General features: G+C 38.0%; 1 protein-coding gene across 10 annotated transcripts in view; it reads right to left on the bottom strand.

Annotated features, from left to right (window-relative positions):
- The window catches only part of LOC123498819 (phosphatidylserine synthase 2-like), a 72,922-nt gene that overhangs the window by 7,932 nt on the left and 41,116 nt on the right, over positions 1–23,874 (bottom strand). For all 10 annotated transcript variants that reach the window (XR_006672800.1, XR_006672801.1, XM_045246251.1 and 7 more), the window contains 4 exons: positions 7,758–7,876; positions 7,351–7,465; positions 2,994–3,139; positions 2,595–2,705 (listed from right to left, as the gene is read on the bottom strand). Coding sequence is in view for 8 of the 10 variants with exons in the window: in XM_045246251.1 (XP_045102186.1) it covers positions 2,595–2,705; positions 2,994–3,139; positions 7,351–7,465; positions 7,758–7,876 (491 nt within the window). In the remaining 2 variants the exon portion in view is untranslated. The remainder of the gene's footprint in view (positions 1–2,594; positions 2,706–2,993; positions 3,140–7,350; positions 7,466–7,757; positions 7,877–23,874) is intronic.

The raw sequence follows: 23,874 nt of genomic DNA, 5'->3' as shown, positions 1-23,874 counted from the left end.
GAATACCAAAACATAAAACAGAGATGAGATGAGCCACAGACGAAGCGGGAGACTCGCGGCCACTCGGCCAGTTCTTCTTCTTGTGACCCTTTTAGCCTGCGTGTTGTCTTTCACCACAAAATTCATGTTTTCACTCCTCTCTTGCCTGCTATAATGGCTATCATATCTTAGTATTCATATATGCTCATGCCACAAGGATAACCTTGACTCCGTGGCACTGAATGATAGTGAATTACTAATGAAATACCGTGGTATTTCATTAATAATTCACTGTCACTCAGTACCATGGAGTCGAGGTTATCCTCATGGCATGAGTGTATATGAATACTAAGATATGATATCCATTATAGCAGGCAATAGAGGAGTGGAAACAAATATCATGGGAAAGACAACACACAGGCTAAAAAGAGTCACAAGACGAAGAAGAAGAAGAAGCGGCCGAGTCGCCGCGAGTCTCCCGCTTCGTCTGTGGCTCATCTCACCTCTGCTTTATTTTCTGGTATTCCATGTAAGATTTCACTTTATGCATTACAAAACAATCCTTTCTTGGGGGCAAGGTTTGTAAAAAGCTAATAGAAATGTTGTTTTGTGAACATAAATGCGAGAATGTGAGAGAATTTGTACGTAGCTCCTCTAACTTCCAATGACTCATATGACGTCATAAAAGTAGTGGTAAACTGGTGGCCCAATATGCTGCCAAACGTATATATAATTTTTTTTTTTTAACCCATGTGGTATGTTGGGGACCAGCCCAGAACGCATCCCCCCTATTTTCATTATTTCCTATGGAAAAATTACGTCCGCTAAATGAATTTTCGCTCTACGAACAGCTCTGACACCCCCTATCCTGTTCGTTAAGTGGAGTATTACTGTATATATATATATATATATATATATATATATATATATATATATATATATATATATATATATATATATATATTATATATATATATATACAGTTGAGACTCAATACTTAAACTTAATTTGTTCCAAATGGCCGTTCGAGTATTAAAAAGTTTGACTATTGATACCTATAAATCAGGTAATTCATTCCAGCCAATGCCAAACCCAAGTTTAGAAAAAAGCAGCGGTTTAATTTTGCAGTCGCCGCTAGCATTGGCGCACAGAAGCAGGGTTGGCCTGTCTTTCATGGGCTTGTGTCCTGGTAAATAATTCTATTCCTTTGTTATATAAATGTTTGGTAGTTTTTTTTTTTTTCCAAAACAGGCCAGTTTCATCACAATTAAAGATCTGTTGTGGGCTTAAGTGCTCCTTATCCACAAATTTCTTAAATTCAGGCAAAAATTAGTCAGCGACAATTCTGCCAGCACTTGGGAGCTCACAGTGCGTCACAACAGAATAAATTCCAGTTCTTTTCTTGAAATTCACAAACCACCCTTTACTTGCTTTAAAATCATCATTGGAGTCAGATGTAGTATCAGAAATAAGATCACGATGCAGCAGCCTAGCCTTCGCACAAATTATGCCCTCTGACATAGAATCACCAGCCATCTGCCTTTGGTTTATCCAATCAACAAGTTTTCTTTTCTTCCACTGCTGCAGGTTGCTTAAATTGCCTTTTCACACCAATAGCCACATCAGCTCTTTTAATGAGCTCTGTCTTCTTCAGTATTGTGGCTACTGTAGATTTAGCCATACAGTACTCAGCTGCAAGATCGGTTATTCTTCCTTTTTTCTCGTAATTGTCAATACTCTCTTTTTCCTTTCGATGGTTGTCACTACATTTTTCTTGTAGGCTTATTCTCACCACTAACAAGTTTCTTCGGTGCCATTGTAAGCTTCTAAAAAAAACTCCAGAGAGAAAGCGCAGGACAATGTCATTCTTACGACAGCGAAGGATCAACTGGCTGCGATGGACCGGTGGGGCACGTGGGGTGGCGGGAAGGATGAAAGCGCAGGACAATGTTATTCTTACAACAGCAAAGGATCAACTGGCTGCGGTGGACCAGTGAGGCACATGGGGCGGTGGGAAGGATGAGGCCTTTTTTATTTACAGCCACGTGGACGGACGTTTGACTAATAGGTATTTTTTCGAGTATTAAGTCGAACTTTTGTGTTTGACTATTGAAAAGTTTGACTATTTAGACGTTCGAGTATTGACTCTCCACTGTATATATAAATATATAATATATATATATATATATATATATATATATATATATATATATATATATATATATATATATATATATATATATATATATATATATATAGAGAGAGAGAGAGAGAGAGAGAGAGAGAGAGAGAGAGAGAGAGAGAGAGAGAGAGAGAGAGAGAAAAGGGGCTGGAATTGGAGAAAGAGCCAGTGAACTGTAAAGATATGGCAACAGAGGAAGACTAGCTGTCAAAAAGCAGAACATACCAAAATGGCTACTTTACAGTGACCTGACTATAGATAAATTTGATAAAAGGCAATAGAAGAGACTTCAGACTAAATGGAAAGGGCAAGCAGAACTACTACAAACAGCATTATACTGTAAATTGCTAATATTATCATTCTGGTAAATGAAGAGTTTACTGTATACATATATGGAGTACTAGAAATCACTATAAAGGTGACAATTCCTCACCTTGGGAATGGAATAGTTACGGTGTCCCAGCCAAATTTGATCACAATGAGCAGCTCTGTGCACACAATTGACAGGAAGAGCCATGATTGCCGACCAAACTTTGTGATATCTCTGAAAGAGAAATTTTGAAACATTGTAACAAGGATACAAATAAGACTATCAAGATTTTCATTAGAGTATCAAATGGTTCATATCATTGCCTTCCATCCCATAATGCAATTAGTGAGAATGGAAAATTTACTATCTTATGAAGATTTACATGTGTATAAAAACAATTGACAGTGTTGCAAATAGTAACAAAGTCTGCTTACTTACTGATCTTTATAAAGTTAACAGAAATAAAGACAGCATCATAAGAGGCATAAATGCTGATTAACTCAGTAACTCGGTGGCACTTACGGATCATCAAGAAACTGGAAAACCTCTCTCAGAGCAACAGCACCCCAAGGCAGGATGAAGATGAGACGCACCAGGTTGACCCAGTGGCCTGGCTCCACCCATAATACAAACTTGAGGTAAAATGTGTTCAGTTCAGTGATCAGGAACTGAAATGTAAGTGCACACATTTGGCTATAATTATGTGAAACCTTGGTGCTTTCAAACCCCAAAGTAATGGATTCTTAAACCCATATATTAATGTCCCAATCAATACTGTTGAAACCTAAAGATGAATTCAAGAATAAATACAACTGACAATAAAAAACCCAGCAACTGATATTCCAGAAACATCAGTTTTCTAGCATGACTGTCAAAGTGTTGGTATGCCATTGTATTTTGCATTCACTGTTTATGTTCTGATGGCGCTGTACTATAAAATCATGTATATTTGGTTCTGTTTACAACAGCTGACAGGCATTTCTTCTCATTTAATCATTATACTTGCTACAGTATAGCCCCATTATGGATTCAGCTAAGAAAAGTGGTGTGAACATTGTGCATTGTTGACTTCAGAGAAAATGGAAATGCTAATATATTTTCATTTCAATTTAGAGTTTAATTTTCTTCTTTTAAAGCACTGTACAAGTATGTAGTCTATTTCTGTTAAGTATATACAGCATATACAGGTTGAACCTCCCAAATCCAGCAACTTCTGGACTGGCTTGCCAGAACATGGAAAATTACATATTGCAGAATACCATCCCCCATATTCTACAAAGATAACATGATTTCCAACTGTTTTTATTATAAATTTAACAATAAATATCAGTAATGATAAGTAAATAATATCCTTCTTTGATGCAATAAAGTAATATTATAAATAACTGTCAGGGCAGTATGATAAGTTTTCCCGATATCAAACAAACCTTGCCTCTTGCAGCATGCATGTGTCAGGCTGTCTGCCGTAATCTTTTGTACTGATAATCCATTTCTGGTCAGACATCCACTCGTAGGTTCAAATCCCACCACATACCACCTTGATACTATGCCATTTGCTGAGTGGTTTAAAGTTACCTACATGTCACCATGATACCCAGGTTCTAGGTGATTACACCAACAATGCACTTGCGTGGTGATATGGGCCCTAATATGGGTACTATAAATAAAATTGCCTGCGCCACTAATGAGTGGAAGCTGAACAGTGCTTCCCATACATACTCTTCAAGTATACCTACAGGCACTATAGGCCACGGTGTAAAAAAAATAAATAATAAAATAATAATAATAATAATAATAATAATAATAATAATAATAAATAAAAAATAAAAAAAAAAAAAAAAAAAAAATCCAGAATTTTTCTAAAAATGTGGCAGACCTCAGGTTCCGAGGTTGCCGGATTTTTGATAGTCAACTGTATGTATGCAGGTCAACTTTAAAGGAAATACAGTAATACTCCGCTTAACGAACGCCTCTGGCTGGCTCCCCGACTCTGTCTCCAGCGCTCCTGTAGCTGGATCCAAGATTCTTTAACAACGTCAGAGCAACCTCCTGCCACAAAATGGCTTCCATGAACGCTTGGAGGGACGGTGACAAGGTTGCTATCAGGTTGCTCTGAGGTTGCTGGGAACACCACCTCTGGAGGTGGTGTTACTATCTTATATATGCATTTATGTTCACAAAACAACATTTCTATTAACTTTTTTACAACCCTTGCCCCCCAAGGAAGGATTGTTTTGTAATGCATAAAGTGAAATCTTACATGGAATACCAAAAAATAAAGCAGAGATGAGATGGCCACAGACGGCGGAGACTCACGGTGAGTCGGCCGCTTCTTCTTCTTGTGACCCTTTTAGCTTGCATGTTGTCTTTCACCACGATATTAAATTTGTTTTCACTCCTCTATTGCCTGCTATAATGGATATCATATCTTAGTATTCATATACGCTCATGCCATGAGGATAACCTGGACTCCGTGGCAGTGAGTGATAATGAATTACTAATGAAATACTGTGGTATTTCATTAGTAATTCACTATCACTCACTGCCACGGAGTCCAGGTTATCCTCATGGCATGAGCGTATATGAATACTAAGATGTGATATCCATTATAGCAGGCAATTGAGGAGTGGAAACATAAAATATCGTGGTGAAAGACAACGCGCAAGCTAAAAGGGTCACAAGAAGAAGAAGAAACAGCCGAGTCACCATGAGTCTCCGCCGTCTGTGGCCAACTCATCTCTGCTTTATTTTTTGGTATTTCATATAAGATTTCACTTTATGCATTACAAAACAATCCTTTCTTGGGGGCAAGATTCGTAAAAAGCTAACTGAAATTATATATATATATATATATATATATATATATATATATATATATATATATATATATATATATATATATTTTTTTTTTTTTACGGTAAGGCCTATAGCGCCTGTAGGCACACTTGAAGAGTGTATTGGAAGCGCTGTTCAGCTTCCGCCCATTAGTGGCGCAGGCAATTTTATTTATAGTGGTACCCATATTAGGGCCCATATCACCGCCCAAGCTCATCTTGAGTGTAACCACCTAGAACCTGGGTATCATGGTGATATGTAGGTAACTTTAAACCACTCGACAATTGGCAAAGTGTTTTAAGGCTGTACGTGGTGGGATTCGAACCTACGCATGGACGTCTGCCCGATCCCATGCTCACCACCTTAACCACTATGCCACCGCCTCCCTACACAGTCAGCGCAAAAGAAATGGCCGCACCTGTTGATATCATGTCAAATCTACTCTTAACTAAGAATATAAGGTATATAGGGGAGAATAAAACACAAATACTGCTATATTTTGTTATTATTAATATTTTGTCATATTACCCTTCTCCTTTATATACCTTATGTTCTTAGTTAAGAGTAGATTTTACGTGATATCAACAGGTGCAGCCATTGACTGTATATATATATATATATATATATATATATATATATATATATATATATATATATATATATATATATATATATATATATATATATACAGTAATCTCACTAAATCGGACCCCAAATACTCGGATTTCATACATACCTGGACGAATTTGGCCAATTTATTTATTTCTTTATATATATATCTAAAATTCATAAAATAAAGAAGGAATTTATACGTAAATGTTAAGAACATCTTGTTTTCACTTAAAACACATTAAAAAAAAAAAAACTATAAGAAATGTAAAACAGCCAAAATATTTTTTTGAAATAATTTTTTTTTTTTTTTTTTATGGGGGAACCATAAAAAAGACCCCACAACTCGCTCTCAAGTTCGGACTTTGGTTTGTTTACATCCAGTCATCCACTCCCCGCCATAACACTCACTGGCTCCTGCAATATCTACTGGAAAACGAGTGCAGTATGGGAGATCGGAAAAACTTGGGGAAGCTGTAATGAAGTGGCATCGGCAACAGGTGGGCGTTGGGATTGCTGTTCGAGGGATTGAGATTAAGAATGCTGCAAAAAGGTTAAGTACACCCTCTACTGCAACTAATTGAAGTAGAGGGTGTAAAATGAATGACAGTGAACTAAGGTACAAAAATAAAAAAAAATTAAAAAAGGGTAAAAATGGGTCATTATCGCACATAGTCGGACAAATACCTTACTCGGACTGGTTTTCCCCCCATAAGGTCCGACTAATTGAGCTTTAACTGAGTGTGTGTACATATATATGTACATATATATATATATATATATATATATATATATATATATATATATATATATATATATATATATATATATATATATATATATATATATATATATATATATATATATATATATATATATATATATATATATATTTTATTTTATTTTTATTTATTTTTTCTTTTACCTATGTGGTATGTTGGGGACAAGCCCAGAATGCACCCCCCCCATTTCCATTATTTCCTATGGGAAAATTACGTCCACTTAATGAATTTCCCCTCTACGAAGAGCTTTGACACCCCCTATTCTGTTCGTTAAGTGGAGTATTACTGTAATAGAAAGAAATAAAATAAAACAAAATAGAATAAATCAAGTCAAATAAAAAAATCACCCACATTATTCAATCACACATAAATTCAACTCTATGAATAGATATAAAACATAGGATCTGCCATCAGTCCAATATTTAATTCATGTGACAATCAATCCTGTGAAACATACAGGTGAGAGTATTTGAAGATAAAGATATAGGTTACTTAACAATAAAATGAAAAAAAGAAATCACCAACATTATTCACCCTAAACAGAAATCAAACCCCATGAGAGCATGTACACATCATAATACTTGCCATCAACTACACTTCACAGAGGCCACAACCTAAAACAAAATAAGACATGATGAACATGATGACCTTACCATGGCAATGATAGCAAGAACAGAGAACCACCTGCCAAGGGATGACAGGGGCTTCCAGTCGTAGTCCACCCACACATAGGGACCAAACTGAGCAATGATGCGCCTCAGCTTTCCTCTGTGGGAGAGAGAAGGTCAAAGGCTGTTGAAAATGGATTCTGTGAATAATGGTACACAAAATGCCCACAAGAACTTTGCCATCACATTATACACTACAATAGTAAGAACACACTACAGTAGAAGTTATGGAGAAGAAAACAAACATCCTTCAGTAAAGTCTACTCACATAGAAAATTCAGCATTACAGAATGATCCAATAGTGTCAAATTATAAGAAGAGATGAAAGGACACTTAATTTCTATCTCTTGTGGAGCATGAAAATAAAACTCTATGACAAAGAGACACGTTACCTGTATGAAGGAATGTTCCAGAGTCCTCGCCAGTGGTAAATCTTCATGGAGAAATACTTTAGAGACTGAAGGCCACAGTAGATACCCAGACCATTACACACTAGGGCATCCATAATCCACTAGAAAATATAAATATCCGTAGTCGGAAAATGGCAGAAGTCAATGATAACTTCTTAAAATTATCTAACACCAAAAGTGAAGATGGCCACTCAATGGAGAAATAAAATCTGGCCACTTGAAATATGAAAAATATAAAAATGTAATAATAATAAAAACTGAAAATTTCTAATCAAGAATTGACCAAAACAGTTCACAAAATTCAGAAAAAAAAATCTACTCATGCATGTTTTCAGATCTTGAAAACATAAATGTATAAAAACATGCTAATTACTATAAAAGAAAAAAAAGAAAAACAGGCTATAATCAATTTACAAATATTTAAGCAAAAACCTTCATGATACTGTAGAAAAAAAAGCAAGTCAAAAGCTACATTTTATGCCCCAATAATGGTGTCTAATAAAAAATATATAAGAACATTGCATAAACGATTGAATTGTTAGTTAAAGAGCAAAAACTTTATTACTTTAAAGGCAAATAAAAAACAGCTACTTGTTTAATTGCAGCTGAAAAGAAATGGAGAGTGATGCATTCAAGCCAGAAAAGAAACAAATCATGTTGATACATATGTTCACAGGTAAACAAGAGAAGAAACTGCTTCCTGAGGTGCTAACTGGGCTAGGATGTGAGGATGGCAACAAGTCACCACTAGAGACATGACTAACTCACCCATCACTCTTGATGTCACCAAGCTCTGAGGAATTCTCTTGCTATACTCACAGAAAGACTACAGAGAACCCTTGTGTTTTCACTCACCTCCCATCTTACTCACATTCTCATTCAGAATTTCACAAAAAAAAAAAAAAAAAAAAAAAAAAAAAAAAAAAAACACTCAAAATCAGATTCATCATGCAAAAAACAAATTATTACAAATGATTTTCTCCCAAAAGAAAATACTATAGATACAAGAAAAAACATCATTAATCCTGAATCTCCATGAGGTAAGGAATGCTGAATTCAGGATAATTCTGGAATTATCCTGAATTCAGATCTTACTTCACTCCACCCTCTTAGTACATCATATATCATTAAAGTTTGATGGTAAGCAAATGTTATATTAAAATAATTTACGTTTTTAATGAAGAACAGGAGCAGATTGACGGCGATAACAGTACATCTTATCAGCTTTCTAATTTCCTCATAGGCAAGTAAAAGATCACCACAAGGTCATGTCTGTCCACAGATCCTGTCTGATTACATGTCACACCACTGTTATGTTGTTATCAACAGCAGAAAACAACAGTAGCAAGCTGATAATGTAGTGCAAGTCCTACAAATTATATCCTCCAGATTAATGATGAAAAGGGATTACAGATTGTCATGTTAGTGATGGGTGATCTGAAAATGCTGTAAAAAACTTTTTTCATACATCAGAAGAGAAAATAAGATATTATATATATATATATATATATATATATATATATATATATATATATATATATATATATATATATATATATATATATATATATATATATATATATATATATTGCGAAGGTGTATTGCAGCAGCCTCCCAGATAGGTACGTGTGCCTGTGTGAGTGTGGAGCAGCATCATAAGAGAGTACAAATGGGTAGTACATATGAGTACATATGTGCAGACTTTAGCTAGAGGGTGAGCGAGGTGTTGGTTGCTCATGTTTATGAAACTGTCAGACCTTAATGGAAGGGACGCTGAGCTAGGCCTCCATGACGGAGGAGATGTAACCCCGGAGGTCACGGGGAGATAAGAGTGTGTGTGTGTGTGTGTGTGTATTTACCTAATTGTATTTACCTAATTGTAACATACGGGAAAAGAGCTATGCTCGTGTTGTCCCGTCTCCATATCTATTAATGTCCAGCTTTTTCTTAAAATCATGAATATTCCTTGCGTTGACCACTTCCACGTCTAAACTATTCCATGCTTCCACCCTTCTATGAGGGAAGCTATATTTTTTCACATCTCTCCTATAAGTGGCCATTTTAGTTTTTTCCCATGCCCTCTCGACATTCTTTCATTCCACATACACAGATCTTCCCTATCCATTTTTTCCATGCCAATCATCACTCTGTATATTGCTATCAGGTCTCCCCTTTCTCTTCTGTTTTCCAGGGTCGGAAGTTGCATTCTTTTCAGTCTGTCTTCATAAGTCAAATCTCTTAAGTCAGGCACCATTTTTGTTGCAGCCCTCTGTACTTTCTCTAGTTTCCTTATGTGTTTCTTTAAGTTCGAGCCCACTGTATTGTTGCATATTCAAGCCTCGGTCTTATCATTGCAGTAATTATTTTCTTCATCATTTCTTCATCTAAATATCTGAACGCCACTCTTATGTTCCTCAATAAGTTCAATACTTCTCCAATTATTTTGTTTATATGTCTCTCTGGCGATAGGTCATTGGTAATTGTCACCCCAAGGTCTTTTTCTTCATGACTGGTTTTATGTCTTCATTTCCTATCTTGTACATACTCCTGATTCTTCTTTCACTCTTGCCAAACTCTATTTTCTTGCATTTTGTCGTGTTGAACTCCATTTGCCATGTACAGCTCCATTTCCATATTCTGTCCAAGTCTTCCTGGAGTAGTTCGCAATCTTTGTCACATCTCACTTTTCTTAACAATTTTGCATCGTCTGCAAATAGGCTCACATAACTGGACACCCCATCCACCATGTCATTTATGTAGACCGCGAACATTACTGGTGCCAACACTGATCCCTGTGGAACTCCACTCTCCACCAAGCCCCATTCTGATGGTCTGTCCTTAATTATTGTTCTCATTTCTCTTCCTACCAAAAGTCTTCCATCCATTTTAGTAAACTGCCATGCACTCCTCCTACCATTTCAAGTTTCCAGATCAGTCTCCGGTGTGGTACCTTATCAAAGGCCTTTTTTAAATCCAGATATATTCCATCAGCCCAACCATCTCTTTCCTGTATTACATCTATCACCCTCGAATAGTAACATATCAGGTTTGTCGTGCATGAACGCCCTTTTCTAAAACCAAATTGACACTCACAAAGTATGTCATTTTCTCCAAGAAGTCTGTCCATCTATTCTTCACCACCCTCTCACACATCTTAGCTACCACACTTGTAAGTGACACTGGTCTATAGTTCAATGGGTCTCTCTTGTTACCTGATTTATAGATTGGGACAATGTTAGCTCTTTTCCAGTCTTGGGGCACTACACCTTCCCTTAATGAGGCATCAATTACTTCACAAACTTTTTCTGCCAGTTGCTCCCTGCATTCTCTTAAAATCCATCCTGATACCCCATCAGGTCCCACAGCTTTTCTCACTTCTAAACTCCCCATCATATTCTTGATCTCCTCCACAGTTACTTGAAACTCCTTCATAATCCCTTTCTGTTCCATTACCAGTGGTTTGTCAAAAGCAGTCTCCTTTGTGAATACCTTCCGAAAGCATCCATTCATAGCCTCTGCCATTTCCTGGGATCTTCACTGCATACTCCATTTACTTCTAAACTTTCAATACTTTCTCTATTTTTGATGTTGTTGTTCACATGTCTGTAAAAAGCCTTGGTTGGTCTTTACATTTATCAATTATATCCTTTTCTTGTTTCTTTCTTTCTTCTCTTCTAATCAACACATATTCATTTCTTGCTCTTTTGTAACTTTCCCACTGCTTAATCCGTCTTTTCCTTCTCCACCTCTTCCATGCATCCTCTTTTCTTGTTCTAGCCTTTTCACATCTATCGTTAAACCAGTCCTGCTTTCCAACTTCTCTATGTTGTCTTATTGGTACAAATTTTTCTCACCTTCTTTGTATATTTTTATAAATTCCTTCCACTTTTCATTTGCTCCTTAGCACTCTTGAATTTCATCCAATTTGTCTCTTGAAAGAATTTCTTTAGGTTTCCAAAATCTGTCTTGGCATAATTCCATCTTCCCACTTTATATTCTTCATTTCTTCTAGATTTCTCTTCATCTATCACCTTGAACTCCAAAACTGCATGATCACTCTTTGCTAAAGGGCACTCCACCCTCATCTCCTCAATGACCATTGGCTCTGTACTAAAGACCAAGTCCAGTCTTGACGATGCTCCCTCTCCTCCAAACCTAGTATCTTCTTTGACCCACTGAGTTAACACATTTTCCATTGCCAGTGTCAATAGTGTATTTCCCCATGTTGTCTCTGATCCTTCCATTGACCAGTCCTCCCAACACACCTCTTTACAATTAAAATCTCCCATCATTATAGTTCGTTCACAGCCACCCAACATTTCTTCCAGACATGTTCCTGTATCACTTATCATTTCTTCATATTCCTGTACTGACCATGCATTTGTCTTAGGTGGTACGTACACCACTATGTAGTGCCTCTTTTTCCTTCATTAGTTTCTGCTCTGATCTTTAGCACTTCTGCCTTTCCCATACCTTCTTTCACTTGATCCACCTTTATATCTTTTTAACCAGCAACATCACTCCTCCTCCCATCTTACCTACTCTATTTCTTTTCCAAACATTATATTTCCTTCTCCAACCATCATCAGGTCTTCTCCTCTCTCAGTTTTGTTTCAGTAAGACCCACAATATCTGGGTTCTTGTCCCTCAAGTAATCGTTGAGTTCTAAAATCCCGATATCACTCCATTTATGTTGGAATACATTACATTCGCTCATACGTAAGTTTCTTTAGTCCTTTCTTACTGTACTTTTCTGGGTTATGAACCACTTCCTCAGTCTCATATCCAAGATTCTCCAGAAAACTCTTTCTTCTCCTCTTCTGTCCTCTCTTCATTTTTTTCAAAGCCTCCTTTCTCAACTCATTTAACATTTCTCTTTCCTTTTCACCGAGATCTCTTCTCAACCAAATCTTCCTTGTTGTTTCCTGCTGGGCTAGCCTCCATGACTTCTCCACCAATTCATGTGTGTGTGTGTGTGTGTGTGTGTGTGTGTGTGTGTGTGTGTGTGTGTGTGTGTGTGTGTGTGTGTGTGTGTGTGTGTGTGTGTGTGTGTGTGTGTGTGTGTGTGTGTGTGTGTGTGTGTGTGTGTGTGTGTGTGTGTGTGTGTGTGTGTATTTACCTAATTGTATTTACCTAATTGTAACATACGGGAAAAGAGCTATGCTCGTGTTGTCCCGTCTCCATATCTATTAATGTCCAGCTTTTTCTTAAAATCATGAATATTCCTTGCGTTGACCACTTCCACGTCTAAACTATTCCATGCTTCCACCCTTCTATGAGGAAGCTATATTTTTCACATCTCTCCTATAAGTGGCCATTTTCAGTTTTTTCCCATGCCCTCTCGACATTCTTTCATTCCACATACACAGATCTTCCCTATCCATTTTTTCCATGCCAATCATCACTCTGTATATTGCTATCAGGTCTCCCCTTTCTCTTCTGTTTTCCAGGGTCGGAATTTGCATTCTTTTCAGTCTGTCTTCATAAGTCAAATCTCTTAAGTCAGGCACCATTTTTGTGTGTGTGTGTGTGTGTGTGTGTGTGTGTATAGGTGAGGGCACTGGCCAGCCCTGGGATAATTGTCATACGGTACCGTGTAAATAAATGCATGCATGTGTGAATTACTTGTAGCCAGCATTATTAGGGATATATTGGTAATTAGCAGTTAAGATAGATAGCGTTACCTAAGAAGCTGAAATAGACTCGTAAGGACATTGCCTGGGAGGTGCGACGGCACAGGAGGCGTGGTTTGTGGGGCACTGTGTGGCACCGATGAGGACAGAGGACAGGAGGGAGTGTAGCGAGAGACCTTGAGGGAACAAGTCGTACTCTGGGGAGCAGTCAGAGAGTGAACGAGAGACAGAGAGATAGTGAAGTGCCTGAGGAACTAACAAAGTGTTACCCGTACTTTGTTGCCGCCCCTACCCTATCCTGTGTGCCGCCGCCACCTGTTCCCGGTGACTCGTGTATAGTTGCTGTAATATAGAGAAATAAGGAAGAAGTGTTTCCTTCTCCCCACTCTGTGTGACTGAGCCGAGTGAGAGTGGGTGCTATAGCAGCAGACAGCCAGGCCTGAGAGAGCGATCTGCCCGCCTCTCCACCCCAGCCGTGCTACCCAGGTAAAGTCCTTCTCCCCGACACACACGCCTCGGATCCCAAGAAGATTGTGAGGCGTCCCCCCCCCTGAAGAAGCTGAAGGAGGGTCGCAGCAATATATATATATATATATATATATATATATATATATATATATATATATATATATATATATATATATATATATATATATATATATATATATATATATATATATATATATATATATATATATATATATATATATATACAGTAAGGTCCCTTACGTCGGTCTCATTACGTCAAACTCGCACTTATGTCAGTCCACTATAAGGCAATTTAAGATTTAAAAATTGAAAATTTGTAAATCGAAAAAAGCTTTATTGTTATTGTTGTTGCCAGGCGTCACTAGTGGTTACCCACCACAGCCCACCTCATGCTTGAATACAATAACACTTCGTGCCTCAGTTCCACCACACCGTCGTCCCTGGCAAGAGTGTTCCTACATCTGCGTTTGCTGACTATCTTAGTATCTTGCTCAATGGTACCAAAAAGAAAACTCCTGAGTGATAGCAGTGATGCTAAGAAAAGGAAAACCATTACGCTACAAGAAAAAGTGGACATAATTAAAAGACATGAGAAGGGAGGCAGCAGCTGTGTGTAAGGGAGTGAAGAAGAAAATGAGAAGCCCGTTACCATGACAACGGGGAGGTTGACGACCTTGAGGGCTCGCACACCCATCACAACAATAACAACTCCGGAGCCTTCGCCTGGGCCACACGACACTCACAGCTCACTTGCACCGTCTGCGCCTGTCTGCTGATCCCTATTGCCCTTTGCTATTGCATTTCCTGCTCCGCTGCCCACGCTTCTACTCCCACCGCACTGCACTACGCTCCCAGCTGTCTGCCCTGGGCGTCACAACATTCGACCTGCCTACCGTCCTGGCGGCTTCAGGCGTCCACCCCTCTGGCAACATGGTCCTTCACGTTCGTGGCCCTAATCAACAACAAAAACAAGCAAGCTTGTGTTTCATATTCCTACATACTTGTAAATAATATAACAATATAACCTTTTACTTATATAACGCTTCTATTCCTACTGCACTCCACAAAGCTCCCAGCTGTCCGCCCTGGGCGTCACAACATTCGACCTGCCCACCCTCCTGGCGGCCACAGGCCGCCACTCTCGGCAACCTGCAGTCCTTCACGTTCGCGGCCCTAATCAATATATTCCTACATAGTTGTAAATAATATACCAATATAACAATATAACCTTTTACTTACCTGAATAACCATAAAAAATGATTGCTTGAAAACTCGATAATATGCTTTGAAAGTACAAAAACTCGAGTTACGTACAAAATCGACTTACGTCATGTTTCAGGAACGTAACTCTGACGTAACTCGGGACCTTACTGTATATATATATATATATATATATATATATATATATATATATATATATATATATATATATATATATATATATATATATATACACACACACACACACACACACACACACAGTCAATTCTCAATTAATGCGAGGGTTATGTTCCTGGAGATGTCTAGTTATTCAAAATTGCATTATTCAAACATATTTTCCCATATAAAATAATAGTAATAGGAGGTTTATGTTCCTGGCCACTGGGAAAGTTTGCCTATTTGGATATTTTATTACTCAAACCTTAAAAAAACTATCAATACATCACTACGTCACAGAAACAATAAAAACACACGTCCTCACTCAATTAACTCCTTTTAATCTTTCAATGGACTCTCTCTTTTTAAGTTTACCATTTATGAACCTGTAAAACAATTTTGGATGTTCCTTACTCTTGTCTACAATATCTTTTTCAAATTTTCTTTCTTCCTCCCTCCTTACCCTCACATACTCATTTCTCGCCACTCTATAATTCTCCTTATTTAGTATATTCCTGCTCTTTTTCCATCTTTTCCAAGCCACATCTCTTTTCCTTAGCCTTAACACAAGTTGCATTAAACCAATCCTTTCTTCTTTCCTCTCTCGGTTTATACTTTGGTACAAATTTCATAACTCCTTCTTTATAATATTTCATAAAATCTCATATTTTTTTGCACTTCTCTGATTTGTAACATCTCCCAATCTAATTTTCTGAAATAATTTTTCAAACTTTCTGTGTCCATCTTTCTATAATTCAATCTACCACTCCTGTATGTCTCGTCTTTCCTTCGCTGTGTTGTTGCTATCTGCATTTCCATAACCACATGATCACTCTTTCCCAAAGGACACTTGTATTGTATATCTTCACATAGGTACACTTCTCTTGTTAACACCAAATCCAGTCTAGCCAGTTCATCATCTCCTCTATATCTAGTATTTTCCTTCACCCTCTGTTCCATCATATTTGACATCATTAGATTAAGAAACCTGTCTCCCCATGCTTCCTCTCCAACACCACTTACTAGATTTTCCCAATCCACCTCCTTACAATTAAAATCTCCTACTAGTATCACCTTTCTTTTTCCAGATAATACACTTTCCAAACTCTGTAAAGTATCCTTGATCATATTGTCGTATTCCATTAATGTCCAAGAATTTGTTTTAGGAGGTACATAGGTCACCATGATTATTAATTCTTTTCCATCACTTTTTATCCTTATGCTTATCACTTCTGCATTGTTCTTCCCATACCAAACCTTATCCACATTTATTTATTTCTTCGTCATAATCATAAGTCCTCCTCCACCTTTACTCTCTCTATCCTTTCTCCTTATATTATATTTATTATCCAAATTTATCTTTGTTTTTTCATGCAATTTTGTCTCAGTCAAACACACTATATCAGGCTTCTCCACCATCATATAGTCTTGCAATTCCAATCTACTTGACAGTATCCCATCTATATTAGTATACATTACGGTCCACCCACTGCTCCCTCTAGGGGTTTCTCCGCATTCCTTCTTTCCACATACCACTTTCTGACTCTCTCTCTATAACTCTCCAAAAAAACTTTTCTCTTTCCTCCTCAGACCGCTCATAATTTTTCCTTCTCGCCTCTTCCAGCAATTCCTTATATCTTCTCCTCTCTTCCTCATTTCTATTCTTTCTCACAAACACCTCTTTACAACCTGTGTGTGTGTGTGTGTGTGTGTGTGTGTTTTCACGAATGTTACAAGGCAGGACGCATGTAACTTATCTTTGGAGGAAAGGAGATGGAAAGAGGGAGATGAGGAGAGGAGAGAGAGAGAGAGAGAGAGAGAGAGAGAGAGAGAGAGAGAGAGAGAGAGAGAGAGAGAGAGAGAGAGAGAGAGAGAGAGAGAGAGAGAGAGAGAGAGAGATGGGGACAGTCTATGCCATTGGGTAATTTAGTGATTGGTGGAGACAAGGATGGTGGGAGGAGCACTAGGATTTCAAAGACAGCATACGGCGCGTGTAATTGGTATCCAACACACTATATGGGACAACTGAACTGAAGAAAGCTCAGAAAAGAAATATGACGCCTACGTAGCGTCACCGTATTTGCTACTGGGGCTTCATGACGCCTATATAGGCGTCACCGTATTGAAGGGGTTAACGACATGCCAGAAGGAGTGAACAGCTACATAAATCTGTTTGCAGATGATACAAAATTGTGCAGAGTTATAAAGCAAAAGGAGGATTGTGAAATACTGCAAGAAGACCTAAATAAGATCTGGGAATGGAGTAAAAAGTGGGAAATGGAATTCAATGTGAACAAAAGCCACGTCATGGAAATGGGAAAGAGTGAAAGACGACCCGTGGGAATCTATAAGATGGGAGATGGAATAGAACTAGAGAAAGTAAAAAAAGGTAAAGGACTTAGGAGTGACGATGGAAGAAAACAATCAACCGGTAAGCCATATTGATAGAATTTTTAGAGAAACATATAATTTGCTAAGGAATATTGGAGTAGCATTTCACTACATGGACAAAGAAATGATGAAGAAATTGATAAGTATTATAACAAGACCCAGATTGGAATATGCAGGAGTTGTGTGGACCCCTCATAAAAAGAAACACATAAGAAAGTTGGAGAGACTACAAAAAATGGCTACAAGAATGGTTCCAGAATTTGAAGGGATGACATATGAGGAGAGACTAAAGGCTATGGATCTGCCATCCCTGGAACAAAGAAGAGAGAGAGGAGATCTGATACAAGTTTATAAATTGATCAACAGAATGGACTAAGTGGATAATGAGAAACTGATCCTGAGAGAAGAATATGACACTCGAAGCACAAGATCGCATAGTAAAAAGCTGAGAAAAGGAAGATGTCTGAGAAATGATAAAAAATATAGTTTCCTGCAAAGATGTATTGAGACGTGGAACAGTTTAAATGAAGAAGTAGTGTCTGCAACGAGTGTGCATACTTTTAAAGTAAGATTGGATAAGTGTAGATATGGAGACGGGGCCACACGAGCATAAACCCCAGGCCCTGTAAAACTACAACTAGGTAAATACACACATGAGACGCAGTCGAGGAAGGACGCAGTGCCGTCGCTCCGAGAATCAGCTGATCTTCACTAGTTGTTGTATAGTATTTGCATAGGCCTGGGCGAGTAGTGTAGACTCGTTTTTCATGAAATCAAGTGTTAGAGAATCATGAGTAAAGAAGAGTTTCCATCTAAATGCAGGTATGAGACTAAGGAAAGAATGAAAGAAGATGAATATGTTGATGAGGGAGTGAGCGCATTCGAAGGTTTTGATACGGCAAATACTTCACTATTTAAGAGTGTTGACTATTAAACATAAACTAGATAAATGGATAAAGGAGAGTATGGGAATGAAAGAGAATGAAGAATAGAAAAAAGAGTTTCAAAAACTGAGAGAAAGGATAAAAAAGTGGAAGAAAACGAAGCTAGACTAAAGTGGAAAATGAAGAACTGAAAAAGGAAGTAGCTAACTACAAGAAGCAGATGGAAGAAGGACTTGGTAAAGCCGAGAAAGAAAAAGAGAAGCTGAAAGATCTAGTAAACAAGGAAGAGGAAAGAGTACAGAACGTGATTAAAATAGAAGTACAAGCATGGAGAGTCCAAGATAAGAAAGATAAGGATGATTTTCAGGTGATTCAAGAACAACTAAAAGAAACATATGAAAATATGACAAACAAAATGATAGGAGTCCTCAAGACAAAAGAAAATCTAGTTAGGGAAATTGCAGAAAAAAAAGTGTAATCGTATTTGGACAAAAAAAAATATATATATAAAATATAGACCAAGAAGAGAAAAAGAAGAAATGAAATCAGTCAAAGACCTACTAAAAAATCTAAACGACGAAGATAGGCAGAACTTAGATGAGGAAGTAGAAGAAATAAACAGAATGGGACCATATCAAGAAGGAACAACAAGACCAATTAAGATACTACTAAAATCACAAGCAGCAACAGAATAAATATTATTTAGAACAACTAAACTCAGAGAAACAGAAGGTTGCAAGGATATATATATATAAAGAAAAATAAAAATGAGAAAGAAAGGAAGAGATATAACAAACTGGCAGCAGCAGTAAGGGAAAAAAAATAAGGAAAGGTCAGAAGAGGAAAAAAAAGGCATTTATTTGGAGAATTCTAGGAGACAGAATAAGGAAATGGTATATAAAAGAGAAGGAAGAGGAAAAAGTGGAACAAGTTTAACTAAAAGTGATAAAGGCAAGAGACTGAAAATGATGTATACGAACATAGACGGGGTTTTATCAAGTAAATTAGAATTAAGAGATTACATAAAGAAAGAAGAACCGGATATTGTATGCCTGGCTGAAACAAAACTAAATGAGGCAATCAAAATAGACTTGGATAATAGGTATAATGTATGGAGGAGAGACAGAGGGGGTAAAGGAGGAGGAGTCATGATAATGTTAAGAAAGGAGATGGTGATAAACCAAGTGGAATGTGGGGAAGGAAAAGCAGAAGTACTGTATGTTAAGATGCATATTAATAAAAAAGAGTTAACAACCATTGTAAAATATGTGCCACCAAAAACAAATTCATGGACCAATCAAGAATACAAAGACATGATAGATGACACAATAAGGAGTCTAATGAGAATCATTAAAGAAAGGAGAAAAAGTGATATTAGTAGGAGATTTCAACCGTAAAGAAGTGGACAGGGAAAATTATGAAAGTGGTATGGGAGAACAAGCCTGGGGAGAAAGATTCCTGAACCTAATGATAGATAATATGATGGACCAAAGAGTAAAGGAAAACACAAGATTCAGAGGAAACAACGAGCCGGAGAGACTGGACCTAGTTCTTACACGGGGTATACAAATGAACGATGATATAAGATATAAGTGCCCATTGGGAAAGAGTGACCATGTCATATTAGAAATGGATATAGAAGAGGGAAAGGAAGATAGAGACGATTCATACAAAAAAAGACCGATTAAATTACAGAAAGGCTGATATTGAGAATCTCAAGAACTACTTCAAATACGTTAACTGGGAGGAGATGGAAAACTCAGAGACAGTGCAAGAGAAGTATAACTTATTTTTGGAAATATACAAAACAGGATAGAGTACAAGAGAGAGAGGGATGGGTTGACTGTATTTATTTGGATTTAAAAAAGGTGTTTGAGAAAGTGCCACATGCAAGATTACTGTGGAAGTTAGAGGAGAAGGGTGGCTTAAAAGGAAGCACATTGAGATGGATGGAAAATCATTTGAAGGGTAGAGAAATAAGGACGGTAGTTAAAGATATGAAGTCCAAGTGGAGAGCAGTAGAAAGCGGAGAGCCGCAGGGGTCAGTATTAGCACCAAGTAATATACAGAGAGGAAGTTTTGGTGTGGGTTAAAGTTTGGAGGACAGCGACGGTGCTGCCATCTGTTGGAAGCGAGTACTTTCATAGAAAACGTTGTTACGAGTAACTTAAAATTTCTACCATGCTTCTTCCCCCAAGTCCTATTTTTCCATGCATTTTCTCGTGGATATGAACTTATAAAGCAAATAAAACATGTTTATATATATATATATATATATATATATATATATATATATATATATATATATATATATATATATATATGTATACAGGCAACCCCGTTTAACGAAGTTACGTTCTAAAAAAAAGATTGAAACTTAGTTAAGCGAACCAATTATAACAAGTTTAACCCCTGATTTGAACTTCCATTGAGAGTAAGCAAAGCGAGAGTGCATCATAGTACAGTAAAAGGTTTAATGAAAGTAAGAATTATGAAGTTAAACATTTAGGTAGTTTAATTTAAGTCATTATAATGTACACTAATGTATGTATGTATGTAACTTTATAATGTTGATGATCTTAACTTTATGAAGGGAGGAAGAGTGAAACGGGAAAGACACTAACTGGCAACCTGTGGAATGTAAACAAAGTGCGCATCATTGTACTGCATACAAAATTTATGTACCACATTTCCACAAGGCTTTCCATTTTATCCATTGTAGAGTCAAGAGTTCAGGTGGTTCTTTTAGCTTCCAAGGAAGATACGGTCTCACCAGCCTCCTTAATAGAGTCTGCTGACTTGAAAATAGAGACAGTATAATATGGAGTCAAGATAGTGGCCAGCACTGCTATAGTTTTCTGGCTCTCTCATGTCTATGAATAATATCTAGCTTCATTTGGAGAGTAAGAGACTTCCTGGTCTTCTTACGAACACTAGGCCAATTGCAGGGCGTTTTGGTGGTAAGTTGAGCTAGGGAAGACAAGCTGCTGCTGAGGCTGTTATGTTCTGACTGGGGAGTGAGTGTTGCGCGTGTTGTCCACGACAGGCTTGATCTTGATCTTGATCTTTATTTTATAGGTGTCCCATGGTTTTTCCTGAGGCAGACCTTAGTACCAGCAGCTCCTGGTGTATTCAAAAGCCTGTCAGCTTGCGTGATATGGTGGGGCTTTCAAATTTGGAAAAAAATTACCTGGATAAAACTTCGTTAAAGCGAGTTTGGTGTTCGTTAAACGAGCAGATGGTAGTAAAATGAAACCTTCATTGTAACGAAATTTCGTTGTGTGAACCTTCGTTAAACGGGGGTTGCCTGTATATATATATATATATATATATATATATATATATATATATATATATATATATATATATATATATATATGTACGTTTTCTGCCCGCCTCTGCCTGGGACACACCATACTCTTTACTTGCATCACATACGTCGAATGTCTCGTGAACACTTCTGCCCTTGGTGTAGGACTACCCCCTGAGGCCATGGAACATTTCCTGCTTCATTGCCCACGCCTGCTCTCTCAACATACTGCATTACGTTCCTGGCTCTTCACCCTGGCCATCACAACAATCAACCTACCCTCCCTCCTGGTGGCCTCAGGCGTCCACTCCTCCTGGCAACCTGCTGTCCAACGCCTTACTTGTGCCTTCTTGAGGAAGTCCTTCGGTTAGCTAACACGCCTGTGATACCCACACAGGACTACCCCAGGGCTCATAAGGATTCAAAAGAGGCCACGAAAATCTATGGATCCTTATGAGCCCTGGGGGTAGTCCTGTGTTGGTATCACAGGTAGCTGGCCGGTCTTCCTCAAGAAGGCACAAGTAAGGCAAAGGACAGCAGGTTGCCAGGAGAGGTGGACGCTTGAGGCTGCCAGGAGGGAGGGCAGGTTGAGTGTTGTGATGGCCAGAAGAGCTGAGAGCATAGTGCAGTATGTTGAGAGAGAGGCGTGGGCATTGAAGCAGGAAATGTTCCATGGCCTCAGGGGTAGTCCTACACCAAGGGCAGAAGGGGTGACAAGACAGACGTAGACGATGCAAGTAAGCACTGAGCATGGTTTGAACCAGGCGGAGGTGGGCAATGGTTGATGTGCCTTGTGCTCCTTCCTGTGACTGACTGACTGTTTGAATCTTGTAACGGCGCTCATCCTCCCCCGCTGATGGACCCCCATCCTTCACCCCCTTACTACCTGCGACCCGCGAGCCATCTGTTAGAAGCGAGATTCCCTAATCAATTCCTCCAGCCCGCCCATTGAACCCGTATATCCTCCCTAGAATCCTTGATTAGCACCAATACTTTTTCTCATATATATAAATGACATGCCAGAAGGAGTGAACAGCTACATAAATCTATTTGTGGATGATACAAAACTGTGCAGAGTTATAAAGCAAAAAGAGGATTGTGAAATACTGCAGGAAGACCTAAATAAGATCTGGGAATGGAGTATAAAGTGGGAAATGGAATTCAATGTGGACAAAAGCCATGTCATGGAAATGGGAGAGTGAAAGACGATCCGTGGAAATCTATAAGATGGGAGATGGAATAGAACTGGAGAAAGTAAAAAAGGAAAAGGACTTAGGAGTGACGATAGAAGAAAACAATCAACCAGTAAGCCATATTGATAGAATTTTCAGAGACATATAATTTGCTAAGGAATATTGGAGTAGAATTTCACTACATGGACATAGAAATGATGAAGAAATTGATAAGTACTATAATAAGACCCAGATTGGAATATGCAGTAGTGTGGAACCCTCATAAAAAGAAACACATAAGGAAGTTGGAGAGACTACAAAAAATGGCTACAAGAATGGTTCCAGAATTTGAAGGGATGACATATGGGGAGAGACTAAAGGCTATGGATCTACCAATCCTGGAACAGAGAAGAGAGTGAGGGGATCTGATACAAGTTTATAAATTGATCAACGGAATGGACCAAGTGGATAATGAGAAACTGATCCTGAGAGAAGAATATGACATTCGAAGCACAAGATCGCATAGTAAAAAGCTGAGAAAGGGAAGATGTCTGAGAGATGTTAAAAAAACATAGTTTCCCACAAAGATGTGTTGAGACGTGGAAAAGTTTGAGTGAGGAAGTGGTGTCAGCAACGAGTGTGCATAGTTTTAAAGAAAAATTGGATAAGTGTAGATATGGAGACGGGGCCACACGAGCATAAAGCCCAGGCCCTGTAAAACTACAACTAGGTAAATACACACACACACACACACACACACACACACACACACACACACACACACACACACACACACACACACACACACACACACAAACACACACACACACACACACACACCGC

Source organism: Portunus trituberculatus, chromosome 48 (assembly GCF_017591435.1).
Source record: "Portunus trituberculatus isolate SZX2019 chromosome 48, ASM1759143v1, whole genome shotgun sequence".
Taxonomy (NCBI): domain Eukaryota; kingdom Metazoa; phylum Arthropoda; class Malacostraca; order Decapoda; family Portunidae; genus Portunus; species Portunus trituberculatus.
The sequence above is the reverse complement of the archived record's forward strand: the minus strand, read 5'-3'. Positions and strand labels throughout refer to the sequence as shown.